Source organism: Artibeus jamaicensis, unplaced genomic scaffold, assembly GCF_021234435.1.
Source record: "Artibeus jamaicensis isolate MK-2021 breed Jamaican fruit bat unplaced genomic scaffold, CSHL_Jam_final contig_548, whole genome shotgun sequence".
NCBI classification, from domain to species: domain Eukaryota; kingdom Metazoa; phylum Chordata; class Mammalia; order Chiroptera; family Phyllostomidae; genus Artibeus; species Artibeus jamaicensis.
This window is the reverse complement of record NW_026521883.1, coordinates 20000001-20026731: the sequence shown is the minus strand read 5'-3', so window position 1 is coordinate 20026731 and position 26731 is coordinate 20000001. Positions and strand designations below refer to the sequence as shown.

The window sequence follows — 26731 nt, the reverse complement described above, 5'->3', positions numbered from 1 at the left end:
CTCAAATCAATAATCTCATCTTCATCTTAGAAAAGAAGAGCAAAACAAATTAAAAACATGCAGAAGGCAGGAAGTTAATAAAGATCAGAGCAGAAATCAATGAAATTGAAAACAAAAACAACAGTGAATGTGAATGAAATAAAAATCTTGTTCTTTGGAAAAGTTCAATAAAACATATAAACTTCCTGCAAAACAAAGAAAAAAAGCCACAAATTACCAACATCAACAATAAAGGATGGAACATCAGTACTAAAGTTGCTGGCATTGAAAGAATAACGATGAAATACTATGAACATCTCTATACCCATAAGTGAGACAATAAAATAGATGAAAATGATTAATTCTGCCAAAAAGAAACTATAAAAACACAAAGATTATGAAATATATTACCTAAGTAATCTTTAACTATGAAAGAAATCAAATGTGTAGTTAAAAACCTTCTGAAAAAGAAAACTCCAGGCCCAGATGATTTCATTGGCAAATTCTAACATTCACAGAATAAATGACACCCATTCCTCATGATCCCTGACAGAAAACGGAAATGGAGTACTTCAAAACTCATTTTAGAAACCAATATTACAATGATACTAAAACCAACCTAAGAAAGGAAAAAAACTATTGATCAATATCCTCAATGAACACTAACACAAAAATGCTCAATAAAATATAAGCAAACCAAACCCAGCCATATGTAAAAAAGATAATTCATATCATAACCAAGCAGGGCTTATACTATTAATAAAAAGTGATTCAATTTGCAAAAATCAATGCAGTCTACCACATTAACAGTCTAAAGAAGAAAATCCACATGACCATATCAACTGATGAAGAAAGAACGTTTGACAATATTCAAGATCCTTTCATGATAAAAACTTCCCACAAAAAATGAAATAGAAGAAAACATTCTCAACCTAAAGGGCATCTACAAAAAAACAGAAACCAAAACCAATGGCCAGCACTAGTCAGTACAGTAAGTACCATAAAGCAAATTAGACATGCCTGAAGATAGGATTAGCAAATGGATTAGAAGAAACCATCTAGAATGCTGCAGAGGATAAAACAATATACAAAGGAGAGAGTATCAGACACAGAAATAGAGTAAGAAAGTCTAATACATGTTTAATACAGCCAGGCACATACACAAACCTAGATGTTCTAGCTTACTACACACCTAGGCTGTCTGGTTCAGCCTATCACTCCTAGACTACAGGCCTGTACACATGTCACTGCACAAAACAGCCCAAGATTAAAACAAAAACAAGAGAAAATGATGCCATCAAGAGAAGCAGTGAACACAAGACATAGGAGGCTGCTGCCAGTGTAGCACAGCACACTGTTTACAGCAAGCCTTTTTTTTGTAAGTAGAAAGGGTACCCTCTAAAATTACAACAGAATAGGAAGTATGTAAACTAGTAACATGGTTACTATCATCAAGTATTATGTACTGTACATAATTGAATGTATCATACTCTTATATGACTGGCAGCACAGGTTTATTTACACCAGCATCACCATGAACACATAAGCTGTGTGCTGCACTATGAAGTTAGGACAGCTATGACACAAGTTTTTCAGCCCCATTATGAATTTATGGCACCATCTGTATCTATGCAGTTGATGACCAAAATGTTATTAGGCAGTGACTGACAACATTAGTCTCATGAGGTCAGTGGTGCAGAGGCAATAACTGAAGAGATATTAGCTGAAAATTTTCCAGATTTGATGAAATACATCAATTCACAGACTTAAAAATCTCAAAAGTCCCCAAACAGGACTGGGAAAAGAATATGCACACCTATGCACAACATAGTACAACTCCTGAAAGACAAAAAAACTGTTAAAAGCAGCTAGAGAAAATAAAATACAACTTTGAAAGAAGTAATAGGCTGGCAACTGACTTCTCAACAGAAACAGTAGAGGTCCGAAGACAAAGGACTGATAACATCAGGGTGCTGAAAACACTGCCATTTTGACCTGGCAGAAGTGTCTTTTGAGAATATAACAAAATACAGGCATTTTCAGACAAGCAAAAGGTGACCTTACAATGCCAACCAATCCATACAAAGGATATTCTAAAGGTTCTCCATGGAGAAAATGACCCCAAACGAAGCGTGAGAGATGTAGAGAAGCAAAGTAATAGTAAATACTGTATGTAGTTAAACCTAAATAAACACTGTGTAAAACAACAGTGTCTTAACAGGGTTTATAAATAAACAGACTTAGCACAGAAGGATAGATTATAGGCAGGGAGAGGGTGAAAAACAATGCGAAGTGTTCTTATATTGTCTGGTAAGTTTATAAATCCTCACCAAACTTTGGTAAGTCACATGGCAAATGAAGAACACGTTGTAATTTCTACAGTAGAAACATACTTTAAATTATCTGTGAGTTAGTGATTTAAAAATTATTTGTGGTATGTGGATATAGTTGTTGGTCTGAAGAATATAAAACTTACATCCATAAATACATATATAAAAAGATTGGAAGGGGCTAAGTATTTGTCTCAAGTTATTGTAAATTTATACAAAATTGTAAATTTACTTAAAACATTAAGAGATCTGTTTGTTTTCATTAGTGTTTGTGTATTCAATGTGTGGCCCAAGACTTTTGTTCTTCAGGAGACACCAAAAGGTTAGACACCCCTGCTGCTGGTGCATAAAAAATTGGAGCGTAGTGATTCTGTGTTTTAAGGGTGACATGTTTTACATGTTTTAACAATCAGCTCAGCTGGACCAGGAATTGCTCATTGAGGAGCCTGACAAAGACATGATTGAGGCAATGACTCTCCCACTTGGTGGTAAACAAGTCAGCCAAAGGAATATTCCTGGGAAAGTAATTTTAAGAATGTGCCAACTCACATACAAATGGAGCATTCAAACATGGCTATCATAATTTTATGTGGGGAAAATTTTTATATAATCAAAAGCCCAATTTGGCTCTTACCCCTCCCCCCAAAAAATACTCTATGAAGAATTCAATTTTTTGTTTGAAAAAATTATTAATATCTGCATTCTAAAAACCCCACAATTCAAGCAATGTTGATATATAGAAAGTGAAAAGGAAACTGAAGAGGCGTTTCCGTTTTCTAGCATTTCAATTAACCAAACTTCCTGGTTATCTTTATTTAAAAATATTTGAGTGCCTACGCATTGTGTATACCTGTAAGGCAAACCAGCTATTCAATGTGAACTGTTGTACAAAAGGAAATGGTTTATGTTGGTATAAGCTATAAACTAGTTAAACTGGAGATCATCTACCGAAGTGATGACTTTAGTTATAGAATAACTGAACTGTAGCCCTTCTTTCTAGCCGTATTTAACAGTGCCAGTTGTATGTGGTTAGTATATAGAAACAATTTGGGGTGTTTTTTGTAGTGGTAGGATTGATTTCTATCTATATATTAAATTGGTACATGAAATAAAATGATTTTACAGTTTAGATCTACTAAAGGAATCTTATATCCAGGGATTAAATGATTTAATCAAAGTCATATAGCTAGACCTGTGGCAGAATTAAAACTAGAACTCAAAGTTCCCAATCCCTTTCTCCCCTTTAAAATTTAAAAAGTAACACGTGCCCATATAGATAATTTGAAAAATGTAGACAAAAGATAAACTCATCTGTTAGGTACAATCCAGAGAAAACCCCTTTTACATTCTGGTGAATTAGACCACAGGCTCACAGAGGCGACTTAACATTTCCACCTTGAGAATATTTACCTTTTTTTTGTTAATGTAATTTGAGTCACTATGTTTCTAAGAAATTATTCTTTTGTGTAGATTTCCAAATGTATTAAAGTTGTTTACAGCAACCTCTATTGTGTTGCTTCTTTTCTCATTAACTGCCATTGGTTATTTATGGCTCATCATATCCTTCAACAGAAGTTTATCAACTTTATTAATTTTTAAAGTAGACCTACTTCTAACTTTACTCTTCCATATTGTATTTATTTTCTATTTAATTCACTTATTAATTTATTTTTTTATTTCTGTATTACTTGAGTTAATTTTGCTGTTTCCCTCCTAACTTTACTCACAGATTGGACACCCCTGTGACTGAAGTCTTTCAAAATCTTAATGGAGGAAAATTTGAGAACTGCTTAATGGGTACAGAGTCTGTCAATTCCTCTCAATACCTTAACATACTCCATCCTTGGATTAAACCAGACCAGCAAAGCTTTTACACCTGAATTATATTATGTCTGATCTCTCTACCCCCATCCTATAAAATTCATTTATTCAAATATGAACTAACATCATCAATCCATAACAACAGATATTATGAAAAATAGCCTTATAAAAGTGGTCACTATTTTTTACCCTAAGAATGTTGTATATTACTTCAAGTGCCCTTTACATTTATTAATTTATTGGGTATTTTTTTGGACCCCACACATTTTGTTCTAGGTGCTGAGGAAATAGCAACGAAGGGCACCGAAGGCATGTGGGTCTTTTTTCTGAGTGTAAAAAAATTGCCTGAAAGTTTTGAACAAGAGACTAACAAGATTTTGGTTTATACAGTCATGAGCCACATAAATGTTTCAGTCAATGACATACTAAATATATAACTGTGGTCTTGTAAGATCATGATGGAGCTGAAAAATTCCAGTTGCCTAGTGATGTTGCAGCCATGGTCTTAACATCACAGCTCAACAGATTACTCACATGTTTGTACTGATACTGGAGTAAACAAACCCACTGCACTGCCATCCGTATAAAAGTACAGCACATACAATTATGTACAGTGTGTAATATTTAATGATGATAATAAACTATGCTACTGGTTTATGTATTTACTATACTATACTTTTTATTGTTAGAGTATATGCTTTCTACTTATAAAAAATTTGTGTATAACAGTAGGCCATTTACACTGGCAGCAGCCTCATACATCTGTGTTTACTGCGTCTCAATTGTACCATTTTCTCATGTGCTTAATTTAATCTCCTATTGTTTTATACAGTAACACATGTACAGGTTTGTTGCCTAGGAACAACAGGCTACACTATATAGCCTGAGTGTAAATCAAGTGGCATATTTTTCAGAATGTGTCCCTGTCATAAAGTAACTTATGACTGTATTTTAGTAGAATCATTCTGGTTATACTAAGTTGAGAATAAACTATGTTGAGAATAGAGGAGGATCAAACTAAAGACAGACAAGGCAAGGAGACCTGTTAAGAGCCAAATGCCATAACCCTGGAAAGAGATGATGGTGTTCTGGACCAGAATGGAAGCAGCGCAGATGATAAGAACTGGCCCAATTCTGGATGCATTTTGAAGGTATAGCCAACATCATCTGCCAATATCAGAGATGGGATGTAAATTTAAAAAGAGTGGAAGATTCCAAAGGAACTGGGAAAAAAATGAAGCAGCCATTTGCTGATCTAGAAAAGGCTGGAGGAGGAAAATGTGATGAGGATGGGCACTCTGAGGTCGTTATTAGACATTCGAGAGGGAGCTGTCAAAGAAACAGCTGGATATGGAAATCTGGAATCCCGCTGAGGAGCAGTTAAGAGAAGCCAAGGAAAACCAGGAGAGCTACATGAAGAAAGTATTTCAATAAAGAAGAAAGAGCAATTTTACCAGAGGAGAAAGGGGAAACTCCTAGGGCAATGCCCTTGAGAAGAAGGGATGGGAACTAGGGTATATCAGGATTTCTCACAACTTAGAGAGTATTTACATTTGGGATTGAATAATTGTCCATGGTGGGGGAACTGTCTTCTGCCTTGTATGACATTTCCCAAGATTTCTGGCCTTCTGCTGCTAGATGCCAGTCCTCCCTGCCAACTCCGTTATGATAAAATATGTCTCCAGACATTGCCAAATGTCCCCTAGAGGGCAAAATCACTAATATAAATGGAGGAACTGGCCTTTGCTAGAAACACAATCCATCCACATAAAAGGAATGAGGGAAGATGCTATGGATAAAGTAGGTGATAATTGTGAGTATCTCCTTCCTATTAGATCCTCATAACTACAATACAGTCAAAGCCAGACAATGTGTGGGGAAGTTGCTAGCAAATCACAAAAACAAAGTCATTACTCCAAGGAAACTGTTGGCATTTTACCATATAAGCTAGGTGTATCTTTGAACTGAGTCTAAGCCAAAACTTTCAAGGGTTTTTTTTTTTTTTTTTGGGGGGGGGCTCCTTCTATGCCCCTTTGCATAATGCCTATTCAGATTTCCTGGATTTTTCCCTAAAATCACAAAATGCAAATATCATGACTTAGTATGAATCACAGTAAATGATATATTCCTTAGAGGGCTCAATATTTAGAGAAAGGGGCCTAAAAGGAATATGTCTCCAATGATAATTTAAAAGGATATTATTTATGGCTTTCAAATCATCCAGCCAAATTACCATATAGTATGGTGTTTACAGGAATCTCGCTCTCATATTCACTGACCTCTTTATACATATGTACTTCTCTGTCAGAGGAATATAAGGCAACCATTATTGTTTTTTTAGATATTAGGAGAAGTGGAAAGGAGAGTGGTCAAGGAGCCCTTAGCAATCACGAAATGAGGTTTGAGAATAAAAAGTACATAAGCCACACTCTGTATGGCTTATCCTGAGCCAGAAAGGAAGTCAAGCTGACTATAAAGTCTCACCAAGAATATTGTACAATGTGTCAGGGGTGTCAAATTCATTTTTACCAGGGGCCAGCCACATCAGCCTGGTGGTTGCCTTCAAAGGCCGAATGTAATTTTAGGACTTTACAAATGTAACTACTCCTTAACTGTTAAGAGAGAGCTCAGCACTGCCGTCCAGTAGAAACAAGGTGCCGGGCTGGATAAAACAAGGCGAAGGGCTGAACTCGGCCCGCAGGCCTTGTGTTTGCCACTCCACCGGTGCAGTACATACAAGTGGAGGGGAAATATACAGTAGACTCCAAACTTGTAACTTCACTACAACCACTTTATGTTTCTGGTCCGTTTTCTCTCTTGCCCCTTACAAATCTTTAAAGAAGTTGATATAATGCTCATTTGAGGACTGAACATGTAACAAGAACTTAATCTATAGATGAAAACCCTAAGAAATTTTAAGCGATTTAGCAAAGGTCATATAAGTAGTAGGTCTGACCTCCCATTTCTGGGGAAGCATTATTCAGGACTATACCAGAGTTTCTTGGTAGCTTCTAGGAGTCTTCTCACTATAAGTAGGAAGGCTAATTAGCCATCTAAATGAGGACATAAGGAAGAACTTATATAACCTCATATACAGGGTAGGGTAAAGGTAGGTTTACTGCTGTTCCTATGGAAAATAATAAATAAGAATAAACTGTTTCACATACAACTATATACCTACTTTTGCCCCACCCTGTACACTTACAGGCTGACACCAAACACAAGCCCACAAACTCTAATAAATAAATAAATAAATAAATAAATAAATAAGCAAGCAAGCTACTCTCCAGGAAAAAAAACAGGCCAATTTCTCTTGGAAAACAAGACCATTCTAAGTCCTTGACTTCTGTCTTCCACTTTACTCTCAGCATAGGCTGACAACGGGTCTAAGAGTTCTGACACCTACTGACAACCAGCCAACACAGAAGCATTTTTCTGTCTACCCCCCCAGCTCCCCTGGCCAAAGGCGATCTATTATTCCTCTTAAATTCCCAACAGAATTTAAATGCCTCACAATACTGCACAGCTGACCTGCTGTGTTAAGTACAAGTCTTAACTCTGCTAGTATATCGCCAGGTTCCTACACTTCTTTAATAAATTCCCTGAAATCAGGACTAAGTTTTTTGTGTTCCTTTTATTTTTTGAATCTCCACAGAGCCTCACACACCTATGAATTCAACAAACATTTGCTAAATGTATAAGCAGGCTGGTCATTTTCAAAGTTGCCATAACTCTAAGACTGGAATGTTATTATGCTATATGATAAAATTAAAATATATCTAAATGCCAGAAAAAGAGGTCATATAACACTAAATTTTAAAGTTTTTTTCATTCATTATAACCTGATGACTTTAAGAAAAACAATTCCAATAATAAAAGTCAAGAAATATCAGAATACAGATAAATTTTCCTAAAAAGCTATAGGGCATGCTTATAAATTATATTTTTCAACATTCTAAGGGTATATGATATTTAATAAAGAAGCTCTACTCCTAAAGCACTTTTGTGAAGGAATTTATCCTTCACATCACACCATTATACCCAATTTATCCTTTATATCACAGCATTCCTTGGCTTTTGTTGGTTTCGCCATCCAGAAAGGCCTAATACCATTGTCTTTCCAAATGTCAAGCTTTTTTTTATTTTTATTTTTAATTGTTGCTCAAGTACAGTTTTCTGTCTTTTACTCCCATCCCAGCCCACCCCCAGTGTTCCCCACCTCCCTCCCATTCCCACCCCCCTTAGTTGTTGTCCATGTGTTCTTTTTTTTTAATTAATTTTATTTAGTTATTTTTCAAGTACAGTTTTTTGCCTATTTCTCCCATCCCAGCCTCCCCCGCCCCGTGCTCCCCACCTCCCTCCCATTTCCACCCCCCTTAGTTCTTGTCCCTGTGTCCTTCCTATTTGTTCCTCCAAATCCCTCCCCCTTTTTCCCCTTAACTTCCCTTCCTTCTCCCCTCTGGTCACTGTCCCCTTGTTCTCTATTTCAGTGTCTTTGTTTTTGTTTTTTTTCCTGCTTGCTTGTTTGTTTTGTTGTTTAGCTTCCTGTTAAAGGTGTTCTTTATACTACTTCCAAATGTCAATCTTCTGTGAAATATTTTCTTCTCTTCCCAACTACATTCGATCTTTCCTCTGCCTTACATTGTAATTATGTACATCTTTTTTTAAATTTCTGCCAGTGTACTATAAGCTCCCTGAAAGTGGAAATGACTTACTAATTTTTGTGAACTTTGATCAATGTGTTTAATTCATATCAGACTGGAGTAACATCAACTGCCCCTATATGCTTGAAAATACAGTCTGCACCCCTTAAGACCAAATGGTAGCAATTTTTAAATTAGATTAATAATCATCATATACCATCATTATTTTAATTAATAACTAAGGACTATGTTTTTCAGAAAAGTAATAGCATAAAGGAGAAATTTATACTATCTGTTGCATTAAGCCTTGAAACTCACTTGTCTGTAAAAATGTAGTTGGAAATGTCTCAATGACAAAATAAAATACAGAAGCTCATATGTGGTAGAAGATCATCTCCTTGGACTATCTGAGACCTGACTTTTGAAGAATAATAGTATCTGCAGAACTTACTGTAAATCTATATGAAAAGAACAGAATAATCAAAAGGTGATATATACACTATATTTATAAAATCACAATTATTTTAAAAAACTGCTAACTGCCAAAACATAAGTGAAAACCATCATAACTCACATGTTACCACTGAAAGTATACACATCACTAGGACTGTCCAGTACAAACTGCACTACCACGTCAACACAGAACACACCAGGCCACAGTGACATAACCACGCAGTCGCTCACCATCCAATCACACCACCCAGCACCCACCAGGCACAGTGCAATATACAAAACACGATTTTTCAATTACAAATGTCATGAACACGTCAAAATCTGTTTAGAACAATTTCTTTTCCAAAACTTTCCATTTATAGACTCCTAAATAAACAATCTACCCTATTTTGAAAAGGGAATCAGGTTATCATTGGCTAAGAACCACTGGTTAGCTGCAAAATAGTCTTCCATCTACAAGGGCCATGTCTTGGCCTTACACACACACACCACCCCTCCCTTCAGAACAGGAACTCTGACAGGAAAAAAATGTACAACAGAAAAAAACCCACCAGATGAGGAGTTGAGAAACTTCCATTCCAGACCTGGCTGGTCCCATTTTTTGTCCTCTGACCCAGAACTAAAGTTCTACCATCTGACTGCTGTATTTACATGTCATATTCTATGTAAAGGAGCTCTACTTTTTTGTAAAAAAAAATTATTCATATACTAATATAGGCATTAAATAATTGTTAGTTAATTCTAGAGTGCTTAAAAACAGCTTGTTCTTACTTCTCTTCAAACAAATCTTTTGTTCATAGAATTCAGAAGGTCCTATCTAGTTCAAGGCAAAATTATAATTGGATTGGTGCACTCAAAACTAAGATATTAAAATGAGCATGGGTTTATAATGCCAAAGGGTCAAATAACCAGTATCAACAGGTAGGCATCCTAAACCAGGTAATTTTTAAGTCACATTTGGGAAATTAAAAAGCCAGTATTCTCTCCTTGCAACATAAAAATGAAGGCTAGAGAAAGAAATTAGTATGTCTACAGCAGTAGTACCAAGATGATAAGTACATATAATCAAATATAAAGTCAAGGATGGAAGAATAGCTGACAAGTCTAAATTTCACAGAATTAAGAACAACTACATATTCCTGAGCCCAGAATGACATGATGAAATGGTACTGGAAGAAAATTATCCCGGCAGCTGTGTACAGGATGAAGTGAAGTGAGCAGGTAAGTGTCATGAAAAGCAGTTTGCAAGCTGTCTCGTTAAATAATATAAGGTTCTATAAAAAGGTAGTAACTAAGGACATGAAAAGGGGTAAATCTGAGAGACAAGGCAGAGGGTCAGCTAGACTTGGTAACAGGTATGAATTAGGAAAGTGGAAAAAGATATGAAAATCATTCCAAGAACCTGGTTATGGGTGGCCTCCAGCATAACTACACCTGCCCAGTACTCACAGTTCTTGCACTGGCCTTGCCAGGCTGCATCTCAACCTACTGGAGTGCTCTTTACCAGTCCCGCAGTGAGACACCATTCCACTTTAAATGAAACCAGGCAACTACCACCACCATGACAGTGTGGGGAAAACCTATTACCCACGGTTCCAGATTTGTTTCTTCATGGAGGAAGTCTGCTCTTCTAACCCTGAGGAACTTCTTCCCCATCTACACAACTGGGGGAAATTTCTTCTCTGTGCCCCAATATTCTTCACACACTTGAAGTCCAAGCTCAACTAGATGGATCTTTTAAGTCACATGTACACAAAACACAGATGACACCACTGATAAAGGTATAACGATATGTCAGGCAAATTGTATGTTCATTCTCAACTGGAACAAAGCCAAGTTCATTACACTTAAAATTAAAATGGCCAAAAAGCAATCCTGTAGTTATTTTTAATGTATCACAAAGACAGATGAATTCTGTTCCAGAATGATTGTGCTACATAATGATTGTGCAGTTTTGCTGGAGCTTTTCTTCTTTCTGCAGCTTTAAAAACATGCTGTTGGAAAGCAGACATCAGATCAAAGTGTTTCCCTTGTCTAAAAGGCATACCATTATGCTGTTTCCATTTTATCAAGCCGACAGTTATCAATAACACTGTGTATTGCATCAAGATCTCATTGCCTACAGTTCGTTCTAAAGAGCACCATGTGTAAATTTAACACAAAAAAAGGAACTTAGGCTAAAGGGAGTCTATGGGTGAAACCTCTACAGCTCGGTTTGAATTAGCTATACTAACAACATTCCATTCTCAGAAAGGATCCATCCACGCTCCTTGAGAAACATACCTATTTCATTTAGATTTTAAAGAGCTTCTAACACGTTATTGTTTACATACACTCTACACGCACAAACAAGAAAAGCATGTCATGAAATTTCACATTGCCTTAGCTCAAAAACAAACCAGCCTACCTTGCAAAAGGATTAAAACATTACCTAGGAAGGTTACCAAACTGTGATCTCGTGATAAATAAGAGCCTGCCAGGCCAAAGTCACGCGAACATTTACATTCTAAATTTTTCAGGGGCAGAGAATAAATTTTTTCTATTTTCTTGTTGGAATTAGGATTCTGCATATCAGGAGATAGAGGGTTGGGTCAGGTTTAAAGCCACAGGCTCCAACGTCTCCTCAAGACCCGAACAAAACGGGCAAGGGGAGCCAAGCACAGTGGACAGTGTCGCCTCCACTCTCCGAGACAAGACTAAGTCGCTTGGTCTCCACGCCCAGAGCAGGTGCGAAACTGGCGGTCTGGGGTTTCAGCAGTTGCAATCATCTTCCTCCCGCAGAGTGGGGGCCGCTCTAAGAGAAGAACCTTCCCGTCCAGTCACCCCGAGCCCCGTTTGCTGTGGGCGGACTGAGGGATGGATTTCTAATCCTTTCCCTTGAAGGGTAATTCCCTACACCAGCCGCAGTACTCACAATCCCATGTCCCTCCCCCGTTAATTGGGCTGCAGAGAGAAAGAGAGGGTGGGGCCCACCAACACCTCGCAGCCCAGCCCCTCTACCGCTGGAGAAGTGTGGGCCCCGGACAGGGGGTGTCGGCCCCGGGGCCCAGACCCCGGTCTCTCCCCCTCGGGCTCCCGGACGCCGCTCACCGTGAAAGGGACATCCCCGACGCTGCCCACGGAGTAGCAGTTGTCTCCAGGGTTGACAGCGCCGGTGAGGACCTGATGCAGATGCATGTCCGGAGCCCGGGCTGGCCAGGAGAATGCACGAGAGGCTCGACGAGCCCCGCGTCCGGCCCTCCTCCGGCCGCGAGAGCTCTTCCCCCTCCGCCTCCCTCGGGACCCACCGCGCGGCGGCCCTGGCTTATCGCCTCACTCCCCTGTCGCCTTCCCCCCTCCTCCCGCCCTGTCCCTGCCGTGAGAGCTTCTCAACCGCCGACGCCGCCCGGATCTCCGCACGGCTGCGGAAATGCCCGGATGCTCCCACTGCCTGCTGCACCGGCGCACGAATGCGGGCGGAGGGCAAGGGTGCGTGCGAGGCGGGGGAGAGCCGGAGGGAAGGCGTGAGCCCGGCGCGTGCTGGAAGGGGACGCTCCGCCCGAGGGAGACGGGAGCTACGGTCAACGAGGAGGGTAAACCCCGCCTCCCGCCGCTGGGCTTTTAGCTCAGCCCTAATTCCCAGCCCCGCATTTGCGCGTGCGCACAGTGGTTTCCATGGCAATTGCGCGCTCCGTGCGGATCTTGGGCTGGGGATTGCGCGCGCAGACTTGCGGGAGTTCCCTCAGAGCTACTGTGCTGCGGCCGCTGGGGGCGGGGGCTGGACGTGGGCGGGACGGAGGCCGCTCGAGGCCACGCAGCTCCCTAACTCTGCGGAAACACCGGTGAGAATGTTTTTGCTGTGTTTAATCTTCCCGAAGTACACTGTGTGATGGTCAGTGCAGTTGACCTCAGAAGGATATCCACCACCAGGGAATTCCACCTCCGGAAACCTTAGATCCCTAAGGGCTTTTTCAAAGTACAGTGCGTAAGATATTTTATATAAAAATATAGGCATCTTGAAACTTGGAGATGCCCCCTGACAGCAAATTATTTTGCTTCCCACCTTTGTCACAGTTGTTCTAGACAGAGAAAGGGCCTCCTAGAGACGTGTGATTCCTCTAGACTCATTTTTTTCATGTGTGTTGTCATGGATTCTAAGAATCGCCTCATTTTTCTTGACTGTCTGCCAAACGGGGATCAAATCCCGGCTGCAGGTCAATTCAGCACAATTTTTTTGTGCTATATTGTAAGTCAATGGGGCAAAGGAGTAGAAAAGATACCAAGGCACAGCTCCCTACAGAACCACGCAGAACGCCAAGTGTTATGATTGAAACACAACAGACTTCACACCACCGAAAAGAAAGAATATTTTTAACAGGATGTCTTAAAAGATTAGATTGATGTTTGAGGCGGAGAGAGGAAATGATAAGGAGATCAAGGTATCCAGGAGTTAGCTTGTGGCCTGCCTGAAGGTGGAGTGTTGAATGCCCCACTAAGAAGCTTAGATTTCATTCTGTGAGTTTACACAATCAGAACTGCTTTAGGAAGATGACTTTGCAGCAATTTAGGAGGGCGGGGAAGATTGGAGGCAAAGGCCTGGCAGGAACCGGTCATCTGTTCAGTGGAAAGGAGAAGGGAAGGAGTCAAAGATCACCCCGATGGCAGGGGGCATTTTCCTTTTCAGTTAGTGGCATTACTCTTCCCCCAGTCACCCAGCCTATAGACCACGGAGCCACTTTTGGCTCCTTTCTCTTTCTTGCCCATATCTAAGGACCCCTTTTCGAAATCCCTAATCCATGCCCCTCACGATCCCCACTGCCATTTCTCTTCATTTCAGACCTCATCCTTTCTCATTTAATTACCAGAGAGCCTCCTAACTAGTTTGCCGTCCATGTCTTGCTTTCCAATTCATCCACCACACTGCAGCCAGAGAAACCTTTTAAAGAGAAAATTCCTCTGCTTAAAATCCCCCCACTCCCTACAGGTTAAAATTTGAACTCTTTAGCTTGGCTGACAAACCTGTTCATTCTGGTTTCGGCCTTATCTTGTCATCTGCAGCTGTTCCCTCATGGCCTCTATGCTCCAGCCCCTGTGAGCTATTTGTTGCTTCCAGAGCATGCTATGTTCTCTTTGCTTCCTTGTCCTGGTTCCTGCTCTTTGCTCTGTCTGGAATGCCCTTCCTCTGCTTCTGGACCTGACAAACCACAATTTAGTTTAAAAGTTACCTATTAGTAAAGTTTTTTTTTTTTCTGTCTACCCCTAAACACCTTTACACTTCTTCCTATTGAAACAATGTATCATGTAGCAATGTAAGTACTGGTTTGTGCCTGTTTCTTTCACTAGGGTTTTAGATATTTCAAGTCAGGATCGGTATCTTATTTTCCTGTCAACCCAACGCCCCAGTCATAGTATTTTATTTGCTGACATACAAGATTGAATGAGCACGAGAGCACTCAAATTTGCACGAAACATTTAGAGGGTAAAATAACTTTTCAGGGCCTGGCTGGGTAGCTCAGTTGGTCAGAGCATCATCCCGATATGACAAGGTTGTGGATTCAATGCCTCACATCAGAGCACATACAAAAATCAACCAGTGAATTCATAAATATGTGCAATAACACATATTTCTCTCTCTCCCTCTCGGTCTCTAAAATCAATAAGTTCTTTTAAAATTTTTAAGTACCTTTCATTATACATGTATTTATTTATATCTGTAAAAATGTTTAAATGAGTTTACAGGGGTTTTGAGACTGGGGAAAAAAAACCCAGCATTCGTGCTGCCTGTCACATACTGAACCCAATAAGGGGAGACAGGAATTGAATCTTTATAGGCATTTTATTCAGATGGCCAGTGATCTGAGAAAACAGCAGGTTAATACCCTAACAGACTGTCTTAAATTCCACTTTAAAATGGCCCTTTTTATAAGGAGAACAAAGAGTAAGTAAGGGGTTTGGAATTCAGGAAAAAGTTAACTGGATTAAAAAACTGCAGTATTATCCACCTGGGTGGTGGTCTTTAGCTGTGCCCTTGGCTGTGGTCATCTCACCCTGGAGTACCATGGCTCAGATACCATCTTGAATTGTTTGCAGTCCTCCTGAGGCACAAAGGTGGAGCTGCTTATGGTCTCCTGGAGTCAGGGTGGGTCATACCTTCATTTCCTGGAACAATAACTTTTACATACATTGATTACTAAACTTGTTAGCTATTACTTAAACTAAAATTTTCCAACTCTAGAGTCCCCTATCAGTTTTGTGGAGGGAAGTATTACATAGTATATGTAATATAGTATTACATATGTAATATTCTATATTACATAGTATATATTCTATTATAGTAATATATAGTATACTACATGTGTAATATACTATATTACATAGTATATAGTATACTATGTACAATATATTGGGCTGTAGGAAATCAGAGGTTCTTTGTATTTAATTATATCCTATTAACTGTGAATAAAGGTACTAAGCCACACAGCTAAAAGAAATATGTAGTGAAAATGTGGCACACAACAGTACATACACGCAGATGATGGGTAAATGAACCCATGCTGTGTGTGAAGTACCATGAAGGCAAGTATCGGTACTAGCAACTAAAAAGCAAACCACAGTGTCAAATAAATTTGAGAGAATTTCTATATATACAACATATATCAGTAAAAAATGGTATAAATCAAATAGTTAAATAGAATAAAGTTAAATAACCTTTACAAAAAGATTTAATACATGTAGACTAACATTTCAGTAAAAACCGGAACAAAACACAGCAAAAATAAAAAGTTTGAAGAAATTCCAACATCATGCTTACACTTAAAGGCAAATATTTTATGAAGTATTAATACACATTGAATAGCTTGAAAAAAACTGAATGTGTTATAGTAACTAATGTTTTAATGAATAATTGCTGCATAATTAAAAATGAACACTTTCAAAGGGTCATAAAGATTTTAATCTTCACCATCTAAACTTAAATATTTTCAAATCTTGAAAAACATTGCTACTACTGAGTTCTAGATGAATCTCTTACTGTTCAACCTTCGCTGCATTAGAAACTGAGTCAAAATCATCATCAAACAAAACATTAAGATCAGATTGTTCAGAAGATTAATTTCACATTATTTAAACTAGTTCACAACTGACTCTCGTTTCACAGCATTCCATGAACTTTTGACCTGTTCTTCACAGCTATGAAATTTAAGCCTCTTCCGTCTTTTAGTTTCAACTCAAAAAACCTGAAACCCGCATACACCTGTTCCTTCTTCCCTCATGAATCCTTTAAATGACTTCTTGATCACTCAACATCTCAAGGTTGCAACTGGCTAATTACATCTCCTTGAATTGTAGATGTGATGAGCCTTTTATTGTCTAATTTGATCAACCAAAAGTCATTCCAGACTAATATGGCAAGTTTCTTTGGTAGCCCACCCAATCAGAATGCTAAGCCACATGTTAACTATCCACACATTCATTTCTTCCTTGTTCCTCAAACCTTTCTCATGGACCTAAAAGTAAAGTGAAGTTTCTTTCTTTTGATCTGGAAATGGATTTTTTATTAGAAAAAAATATCAATTTTGTGTCACTAACAAAACATGCCAATACAACCGTAAGGTGTACATTTTTCGTGTCCACAAGTTTTAACAGTACCACATGTTGTACTGCTGGGGTTGAGTTTACTGGGACATCGTATGCCAGAGGGAGTTAGTTTCTTTCCAAGCAGTAATCACATATCCATGTGCACTCGTTATGTATTACTGTGTAACAAATTACCCCACAACTAAGCGGTTACAATCAACAATAAACATTTATTTCTCACAGTTTTTGTGCATTGAGAATTCAGTAGTAGCTTAGCTGGGAGATTCTAGTTCAAAGTCTCTCTTGAGGTTGCAGTCAAAATGTCAGCTAGATACTGAATAAAAACAAAAGACCACATATTATATTATTCTACTTGGATTAAGTTTTCTGAAAAGCAAATCTATTGACACACAAAACAGATTAGTGGTTGTTGGGAGCTGATGGTGGAATGGGAAGTAATTGCTAATGGGCATAGGGTTTCTCTGGGCACAGGCACAGTGGAAATATTCTAAAATTAAATTGTGGTCATGGCTGTGCAACTCTGTAAATTTACTAGAAGTCATCGAATTAGTGAGTCTTATGATAAATAAACTGTAACCTCAATAAACCCATCTAAAAAGAGAAATGTCATCCAGGGCTACAGTCATCCAAAGGACTGACTGAGACTAAAAGACCTGCTTCCAAGATGGCACACTCTCATGGCTGGCAAGTCGATCCTGGCGCTTGGCTGGAGGCCTTAGTTCCTCACTTTCTGGTCCTCTCCAAAGTGCTGCACGAGTGACCTCAAGACATAGCAGCTGGCTTCCCTGAGAGCAAGTAATCCAAGAGAGAGATGGAGGTGCAAGTTGCCATGTCTTTTATCACCCAGCCTCAAGAGTCACACACTGTCACTTCCACCATATTTTATTGGAGACACAGGCCAGCCATAACTTAGTCTGGGAGAATATTCCCCAAGACAGTGAATACCAGGAAATGATATTACTGGGGGCCACCCTGGAGGCTGACTAGCATACCATGAAAGTCAAGGATAGTATCAAGTGTCAAGTGGCACCATTTGGGTCATTTCTATCCTTACCTACAGAAGATATTGGAATTTCTACTCATAAATCTAGAATGTCATAATGCTGATCTTTGATGTTTCTATTGTTATCTATTCTTCACTGTTAAACTCTCTCTGTTTTTAAACATTTAAAACATTGAATTTCCCAAGTGAGTCCATTTGTTTGTATGATGGGTTTAATACCCATGTTTTTAAAATATTTCCTCTGGTTGTGGAAACCTTACCATTTCTTACATATATCTGACAATTTACCTGCTATTTTCTTGGGTAGATAGCAATGAAAGCTCTGACTCCCTATTACCAGTTCATTTTGCAAAGTCTATTAACTAAGCCTAAAATTGATCTAATAGCAATGTCTTCATTGCTTTTGAGTCACAGGAATGACCCTATCTCATTTATATATTCCTAGGCAACAAACCGCTCTGAAACTTAGTGACTTAAAAGAGCAATGATCTATTATTTCTTTTGCTCTGTGGGTTGGGTGGGGAGTTCCTCCTCTGCTGGTTTCACTTGGGCTCACTCATGCAGCTGCATTAATTTGCAGTGGTTGCCTGGGGTGGAAGGTGCAAAATAGGCTCATGGCTGGTGGTTGATGCTTGCTGGGATGCCTTGGTTCCCCAACCTGTAGCCTCCCATCCTCCTTAAGCCTAGATTGACTTTCAAAGCAGTCTCAGGCTCAGTCTTGAAGGTTATACATATAATCACTTCTATCATGTGCCTTGGTCAAAACAAGTCATAGGGGCTGCAAAGATTCAAGGCCTAGGGAAACAAATTCCATCTTTCAATGGGAGGAACAGAAAAGTCACATTGCAAAGAGATACAGGAGAAATTGTCAATAGTCATCTTTGCAAATTGTCTTTATCACAGACCCAGACTCTACCTCTGATCATCTCTATGGCCTCAGACTCATTATTTTTGCTTTGTCTTAATTAAGAATACAACTTGTAGGGGGGAAAGTTTATATATTTTCTATGATATCTTTGTCTTCTAACATCAAATTACTGCCTTCTTGGTGGCTACACCTCAGAATTTTAGTTACTTAACTCACCCCTTCAGCCTGTGGCTTTTTAGCTCTAATATGGATGCATTATACACAGGGAAATTTTTAAACACTTTTTCAGGATAGGGGGGAGGAATGAATATTATAAACAGATGAACAAAGTGCATTTTTCTCTAGTTGGATTTTTTTTGTTGCTAGGATCTGAGAAGACTGACCATCTTAAAAGAATTGTAGCAAATGGTTCATTTATTTGCAGGCACTATTTATGATTGTGCTGTGAGAAACAGCATGCTCTACAAATGTAACTGATTTCCTTAAACATCAAGGTTTAGTGGTTTCATAAGCCCATTTATGTGGGAGCTTAATTGGGAAGTAATCTTTAAAAATACTTTATCATTTAAATAATTGTTATGTAGCATAGACCAGACATAATATGAACTGACCCATAGTGCCTTTCCAACTTCATCTTTTGGTATTCCTGACCTCTAATATTATGTTGCAATCACACTGAAGTGCTTAGATCTTTCTAGCCTCTGGAAATTCACTACTTCCAATCTGGAAACTCCCTCACCACCATCACAGCCTTCAAATTTCAGTTCAGAAACCACTCGGAGAGCTTTGCCCAGTGTGAATTATGTTATACACTCCTATAGGTATTCCCCTCCTTTGTATAGAAGCCAGGACTGTGTCTGGATGACAATTGATGATTGCCTTCTCCATTATCTGTTTCTCCTAATGAAAATCTCCAGTTCTTGGCTCGCAAATGAATGTCTGGAATAAAGACTACATTTCCCAGCCTACTATGTTGCTACTTGGTCATTGATTAAGTTCTGAAAAATGAGATGGTAGCTGTACATGAACTATATAGCAATTTCTGAAAATTTTCTTTAAAACTTGGCTATTCTGCCTCGTATACTGTCAATGAAAAGAAACTGCATCTCTGAAATTTTTGGAAAGACTGTTATAAACCAAGAGTAGGCCTTCAGGAAACCTTGAAACAATGCTCCCAAATTGGACCACTTTGGAGAAGTCAGGAGCACTTTATATACATGTAACAGAGTGAAGTGCTTAGTCTCTCTGATTCTGTCTTGTTGGGCCTGCCGCGCCCACGGCCTTCAGGCTGACAGCTCCTGCTTTAGACACGCTGATCATTAGAGGAATCTGCTCAGGGCTTGAGATTTTACAAAAACAACCCCCCCCCCCATTTTCCCTTCCTCTGACATTAAAGAAGCCTAAACTCTAAACTCTGTACTTACTTAAAATGGATTTGAGGATTAGAGCTCCCATCTTCTCTCTGGTTGGTGTCTTCTCTATCAATAAACATTTACTTCCTCCAAGCCCTGATGTTCTGAGTTTTGGCCTTTTGAAATGTCAGGCATGCAGACTGTGGACTGGTAACAGGCAAAGGGATAAGCAAAAAAAGTGGTCTGGCACAAGTGTGAATTAGGACACTTACATTTTTAATCCTTAATTGTTTTACATCAAATGGAAGGAATGTATAGGAAAGATAAGGCTGGGTCCTTGTGCCGCCTGGCATCAGAGAGTCTGGGGACGTGGTCTGGAATCAATTCCGCTGCTTTGAAACTCCTTGAGGTGAATCTTTATCAGGATGTATTAGAAAGAACAGGTACTGTTTCCTATAATCACGAATCTTTAGTGGAGGCCTTTTGGAGCCTGTGGTTTTCTCTTTGACAGTTATCAAAGCTGGGTACGGTCTGCTAAGTAGTAAACAGGCCATTCTATGCCTCTGGAGAAATGAATTAGTTTTGCTGGTATGGTGCATGAGAAAACTAAAATTAAGTAGAGAGTAAGTAGTTAACCCATTCCTAAACTTAGAGAATATAATGAATCTGCTATGGTTAAAGAGAAACACTACAAGCCTGAAATGGTGTCACTTGTGCTAGAAGTCCGTAATTCCATATCTAGATTTAATACTTGATCTAATTGCAGTTTCAACTTCTCCCAGACACATAATCTTAGTCAACCAGTCTTAAATGTTCTGGTCAAGCAGAACATTTTACAGAAAGGTAATCTGTTACATGGGGCTTCATTCCTTCCACCCCCACCAGGACCACCTATAGAAAGATGATTCAATGTGCATGGTAAGAAAAACCCTTCCAGCTGTCCTGCTCCAAAATAATCCTTTCTTTTGTTAATAGCTCCATTGCCCTTGTTTTTATTCCTATAAAACCCCTCCATTTTGTACACCCCCTTGAAGCACCCCTCTAGCAGCTACATGGGATGCACCCAGTTCATGAATCGCTTAGTAAAGCAAATTAAGCCTCCAAATGTATTCAGTTGAATTTCAGTTCTTGACACTATGTTCTTCTGGTTGCTGAGAGAAAAATCAAATTTATGGTGATAATGAGGCACTATGGTACTGAAATCACCAAGTCCTCTTAGGGATGGGCTAAGGTGGTTGGAGGACTGGGCCCCCTAACACCAGGAGTGTCTAGTCCGATGGTCCAGTGATAGTGAGGTGTGTATGTGCCTGCATCTATGTGTGTGCATGGGTAGTATCAACCTGGACTAGGTGTTAACAAAGGAACTGCAGTTCTTATTTGACTCTCCTGTTAATCTAGTTCTAAATGGTATTGCCCCAGCCGGGTAGCTCAGTTGGTTAGAGCATCATCCTGATATGCCAAAGAATTTTCATATACTCATATACAAAATTTCAAACAGGAATGCAACTACCATGTCTAAATTTTGTTTTAAAAACAAGCACTTCAGTGGGTTCTCTCCATCCTGAATAAGCCTACCTACAGTGTGTACTGGGACATGTAAAGAGGATATAAAGGGATCAGAGACCCTATTGGGTTTTGATCTTGGAGCTGACAATGACTTCCATCATCCTACAGCAGTGTCAGACACTGTACCCTTGAGATCTCACCACCTTTGAAAAGCAGTAGGTACGGAGCCAGTGGTAGTTCTAAGACTTATATATATGCCTTTAAGCAGTGGGGGGGGGGGGCGGGCAAATAAGCAGACACTGTAGTTTTTCTTCCCTTTCTCCATTGAACTCTGTGTTTAAATCTCAGCTTTAAAAATCACCTCCTAAGTGAAATCATCCCTCTCCCATGATATCAACTAAATTGATCCCATCTTATATTTCCAATTTCTATTAAAGTGTACTTTTTCAAAGAGTGAAAAGTGGCAGATACTCCCATGCAAATATAAAATAAAATCATGTTACAGAGTTTATTCAACTCGTTAATTAATTGAAAAACCAGTGAGATGTTAAAACTCGTTCAAATAAGAATTTGACTTACAGAGATTCATGTCCTTTACCTGACAAAGCTTATTTGCATTGTTATGAACATGAATTATTTGTATTTCCATCAGTTTTCTAAAGTTTAACTTCTACTCCTATAGGACTTTAAAATAGCCTAACAATCAATCAAAGAGAATCAGATAATCCATAAATTTCCTGTAGCCAATGCCCAACAATCTACTGAAAGTACATCCAATAACTTATTTTGCCCATTTCCAAGTCTAGGACAGTATTTCTTCACACTTTATAACTTGGATATCTGTGTATAGTTCTGCTAGAACTTGAGCTCAAATCTGAATCTGCAGATGTGGCTTAATATTGAGCTCCTTCATGCCAGGCAGAAAAATATCTTCTTTGACCTCAGGGACCTATCAAAGGTATGTAAACAAATAATCATTATACAATATATAACAGCTGTGACTTAGAAAGATTAATCTGTGACATCATTGGGGAACAGTGAGAGAATTGGGAGAGAGGAAACAATTAGAGTTATCCTTAGGAGAGAAGCTATTCCACATAACCCTAAGTCAAAAGCCACTCATAACATACCTACTAAGAATTTAATTCAACTATATACACACACACACACACACACAAAAATGACAGCCACTCATTATTGGTATGTGGAGAACAAGGAGACTGAAGAAGCTGAGATAAGAATATTTATAGTAATATTTACTGAGCACATTCTGTTTAATGCTTGCCACCACCTAACTGCCTAGATGCTTGTATGAACCCCTTTGTGTACATAAGGAAACAGCACGTTGAGGTCACACACTGCTAAAATCTTGCCCTCTAGGAGCTAAGAATCCAATGAAGTAGGAAAAAATTTAAAAACCACACAGTCACAAACACTATGATAATGGTATTAAGAACTACAGATTAGTATTTAATTATGACAAACGTAATAGACATATTTGGGCTTACCGATCCAAATCACGCTCCCTTCTTTGAAATTGCCTCCATCTACCTTTTCTGCTTAAGGGGGAAGCTTAACTGACCATGTTTGTCCCATCTGACTCCCGCTAAGGCTTGCAGCAGCAGGTTGGATCAAGGTTATATACCTGTTCGAATGAGAACCAGCATGTAAGCTGGCTGAGCCAGTCAGAATCTTCTCAGAGCTGAGAATAGAAAATTGGGACACAGATACCCTCAGCTGAATCATGGTGGGTGGAAGACCAAGTTACAGGCATACCTTGTTTCATGGAGCTTCATTTTATTGTGGTTCACAGATGTTGCAGGGTTTGTTTGTTTGTTTGTTTGTTTTAAACAAATTGAAGGCAAGACCTTCCACCAGCAACATTATGACTCGTATTTATTGCAGTGGTCTGGAACCAAACCCACAATATCTCTGAGGTATGCCTGTGTTATTCCCACCTTCAACTTCCCCTGTTCCAGCCCCATCTCAAACACCTCAACCAAATTGAAAGTATGTAGAAGAAAGGGGTGGAGATGAAGGAATATTCTAGTGTCTGCTACCTACCCTTCTGGGTTTACAGCATTTCTTTTCTCTTTGTCATTTGCTATTCTGGTTTGTTTTAGAAGTGAGAATCCAAGTCTCCTGAGAAGGAATTTAGATGTCTCATTCATTTATCAGGAACCAAAGGGTAATTCTAAAAGATTAGACACACTTCTTTTGTATTTCATCTCATCTAAGATGCCACTGATTCTAAGAGTATCATTATTTTATAGACCACAAGGAAAGGACAAAAACTGCCAATGAAACTATGACACATTCCTTACTTATTACTAAGGATATTTAAATCTACTGAAAGATCTTTTGATTTTTATCAAATTTCTCTCTTTTGGGCATACATTAAAAAAGAAAAGAAAATATAAGCAAAATTAATTGGTGAGAATTTCCTAAAACTCATTTTTACTCAGACTTCAACTCTTCTGAATCACTCTTTGAGTTAGAATTGTCAGTGCTGGGTGTTTGCATACCATATCATTCTCTGTACTATCAAAGGCACCAGTGTCGCAGAACTTCTACAACAGTGTTTTGTTATTGTCTCTGGGATTTTCACCAAGCTTCTGACACCCATTCCAAAGAAGTGATGCACATACACAGGCAACAACTATGCCGTGATAGTTGCCTGAGCAACAGTGGCACAAAGAAGCAAGAGGAACCAGGGCTCTGGTTCCTTCGTGTCAGCCCATTGGCTGATGCTGGGCTCATTGGAGAAGTATCACCTGGAAAACCTGTTAAGATCTCAGATTATGGGTCCTACTCCTAGAGGTTCTGAGTTAATAGGCTGATGAAGGTTTCCCTGGTATTTCTAATGAACACAACCCCAAGTGGCAGACAAGTAATGCAGAGACTAGTGAAATATGTTAGGTTCAAAACCAGATCTGTGATTTGCCAATTACTTGATCCTGAGCAAATAAACCATGCCACACTCCAGTTTTCTAGCCTGTGAAATGGGGGTAATAGTAGCACCTATCTGATGAGTTATCGTAATAATTAAATAAATTAACACGTATAAAATACCTAGGACACTGCCTAGCACAGAATAAGTGCTATGTTAAGGGCTTCAGGTCAAATTTAATAATAATAACAAAACAAGTATTAAATTTCACCTAACCAATGCATCTGTATCACTAAGGAGACACTAGAAAGCCTAGTGAGAGTGCTGATGAAAGTAATCAAAAGATAATTTATTGAACATTTATTATGAACCAAGTGTTCAAAAAATGGCATCTCCTTTTGTTTGTATGTTTGGAGACTTCAATAGGAATTTATAATGAAGCTATGATCTGGTTCCCTTCTCTCAATTACATCAGCAGAAATGGCATCCATATGACTGAGCCCTCTCAAGCAAACACCGTCACAGAACTTCACTGAACATAGCATGTGATTGGAATGCTTAATTCCAGTCTTCTTCAACAAGGTCCGGTCCTCACTGCTGAATCCAGGGTTTCTGAAAGGCAGGGACTTTTGTTTGTTATATTTTTCCTGCTAAGAAGTACTGCAATATATGAATTCACTAGTTTATATACGTTTTTGATGAACACATTCCATACTCTGTTGGGACAGACATCATTTTATTCACCTTCACTGAGAAATGTGACAGGCTGGTGGCCCAGACAGTAGAGTCAACCTGACCAGCCCATACTCTCCCTGTGGATTCCCTACATGGGAAACTGAGTCTTCAGAAAGAATTGGTATGAGTCTGGAATCAGAACAAAGGGAGTTTGTTAGATTCAATTAGCCAGCTCTCAAAAGAGATATTCCATCAGGAAGCTTGACATAAGGCTGGGTAAGGCCCATATTTGCCTCGTGGATTCTCCTTTGTGTCTTATAATGGACACATCTTCTCTTTAGACATATTACTATCAATAGTAGGCATTTCTCTCTTTAAGAATGTGCTTTGACTGTCTCAGCTGTTGATATTTAGTTGAAGTATCTGAAGTCCCCCTTCCCTTCACTCCCATTTCTACTGTGGAGGACTTCTCTGTTACCCTCACCTAAAGCCCCACCTACAGGATTTATTTCCCAAGGGTGAGCTGAGGTGCTCCAGCTACCTGGCAGAGTCATATGGAGTCAGCCCCCATCCCTGACTTACTCTGAAAGGTTTGGAAGAAGACATAAAAGTTGTCAGATTTGTAGATGGCTAGGTTAGCTGATGAGGGAGATAACATAATCAAAATACAAAAACAAAACGAGAAAGATAATGATTTCATAACCTGTGAAAATTATATACAATTCAACATTTCAGTGTCCAGAAATAAAGATTTATTGAAACACGTCCACACCCATTCATTTATATGTTGTCTATGGTTGCTTTGGCACTATTGCAGCAGAGTTGCTACAGAGATGACATGGCCCCCAAAACCTGAAATATTTACCATCTGTCCCTTTATGGAAAATATCCACCTCTGACATAAAGCAGCAGGTCCTGTCAATGTCCAAGGGAAGAATGTTCTGGGAAAGAGAATGGCAAGAGCCACAGTCAGGGCTGTGGTTGGCTTGTCTTCAAGGAACTGCACAGAAGGCAGCGTGGCTGGAGGGCAGTGAACAAGGAGGGTACCGGGAGGAAGGAAACCGTGGGAAGTGAGAATGGCAAGGACACTACAGGGCAGATCTCGGGGCAAGGATTTTAAGCAAGATAGAAAGCCCTTTAAGGGTTTTGAGAAGGGAATGACATGATGTGACAGCTGCTGCAAAATAGACTGAAGGGCAGGAGCTCTCTGCCTATATCTTACAGGTAGGAACAAATACATGTTGATTGTCACTATGTTACCACTGCAATTTAAAATCTACTTAAATTGTGAATACAACTGATGAAACACACTGACTTTGTCAGCAACAGAAATCACAAATATTTTCATACATCACAATTGTTGCAATTATCTTGAAATAGTTTTTATTAATACCTCTACTCAGAAATTATTACTATACTTTCTACTATATTTTATTCAATGCATTAATAAAGTATGTAGAAAGATATTACATACAATATATCTGTACTATACATACATATTACTATTTAACAATTTGTTTTTGAGTTATTTTAATGACTCTTTTTCACTGTAATTTTTTCCCGTTTAGTGCAGTGTGTTTTATTTAATGATTTAGAGACATCCTTCTGGACTCCATATGCATGACCAGCCTGCTAA

At 39.0% G+C, this 26731-nt stretch overlaps 1 protein-coding gene and 1 long non-coding RNA gene across 2 annotated transcripts in view; one reads left to right on the top strand and one right to left on the bottom strand.

Annotated features, from left to right (window-relative positions):
- Window positions 1–12771, bottom strand: part of DMXL2 (Dmx like 2) — a 144455-nt gene extending 131684 nt beyond the window's left edge. Inside the window, exon 1 of the mRNA XM_037143031.2 lies at window positions 12317–12771. Coding sequence (XP_036998926.2) covers window positions 12317–12403 — 87 coding nt within the window. The 5' untranslated portion in view covers window positions 12404–12771. The remainder of the gene's footprint in view (window positions 1–12316) is intronic.
- A 191-nt stretch (window positions 12772–12962) lies between these two features.
- The window catches only part of LOC128628124 (uncharacterized), a 19131-nt gene continuing 5362 nt past the window's right edge, over window positions 12963–26731 (top strand). The window contains exons 1-2 of the long non-coding RNA XR_008392452.1: window positions 12963–13047; window positions 26664–26731. The exon at window positions 26664–26731 is cut by the window's right edge and continues 80 nt beyond it. This is a non-coding gene — a long non-coding RNA (uncharacterized LOC128628124). The remainder of the gene's footprint in view (window positions 13048–26663) is intronic.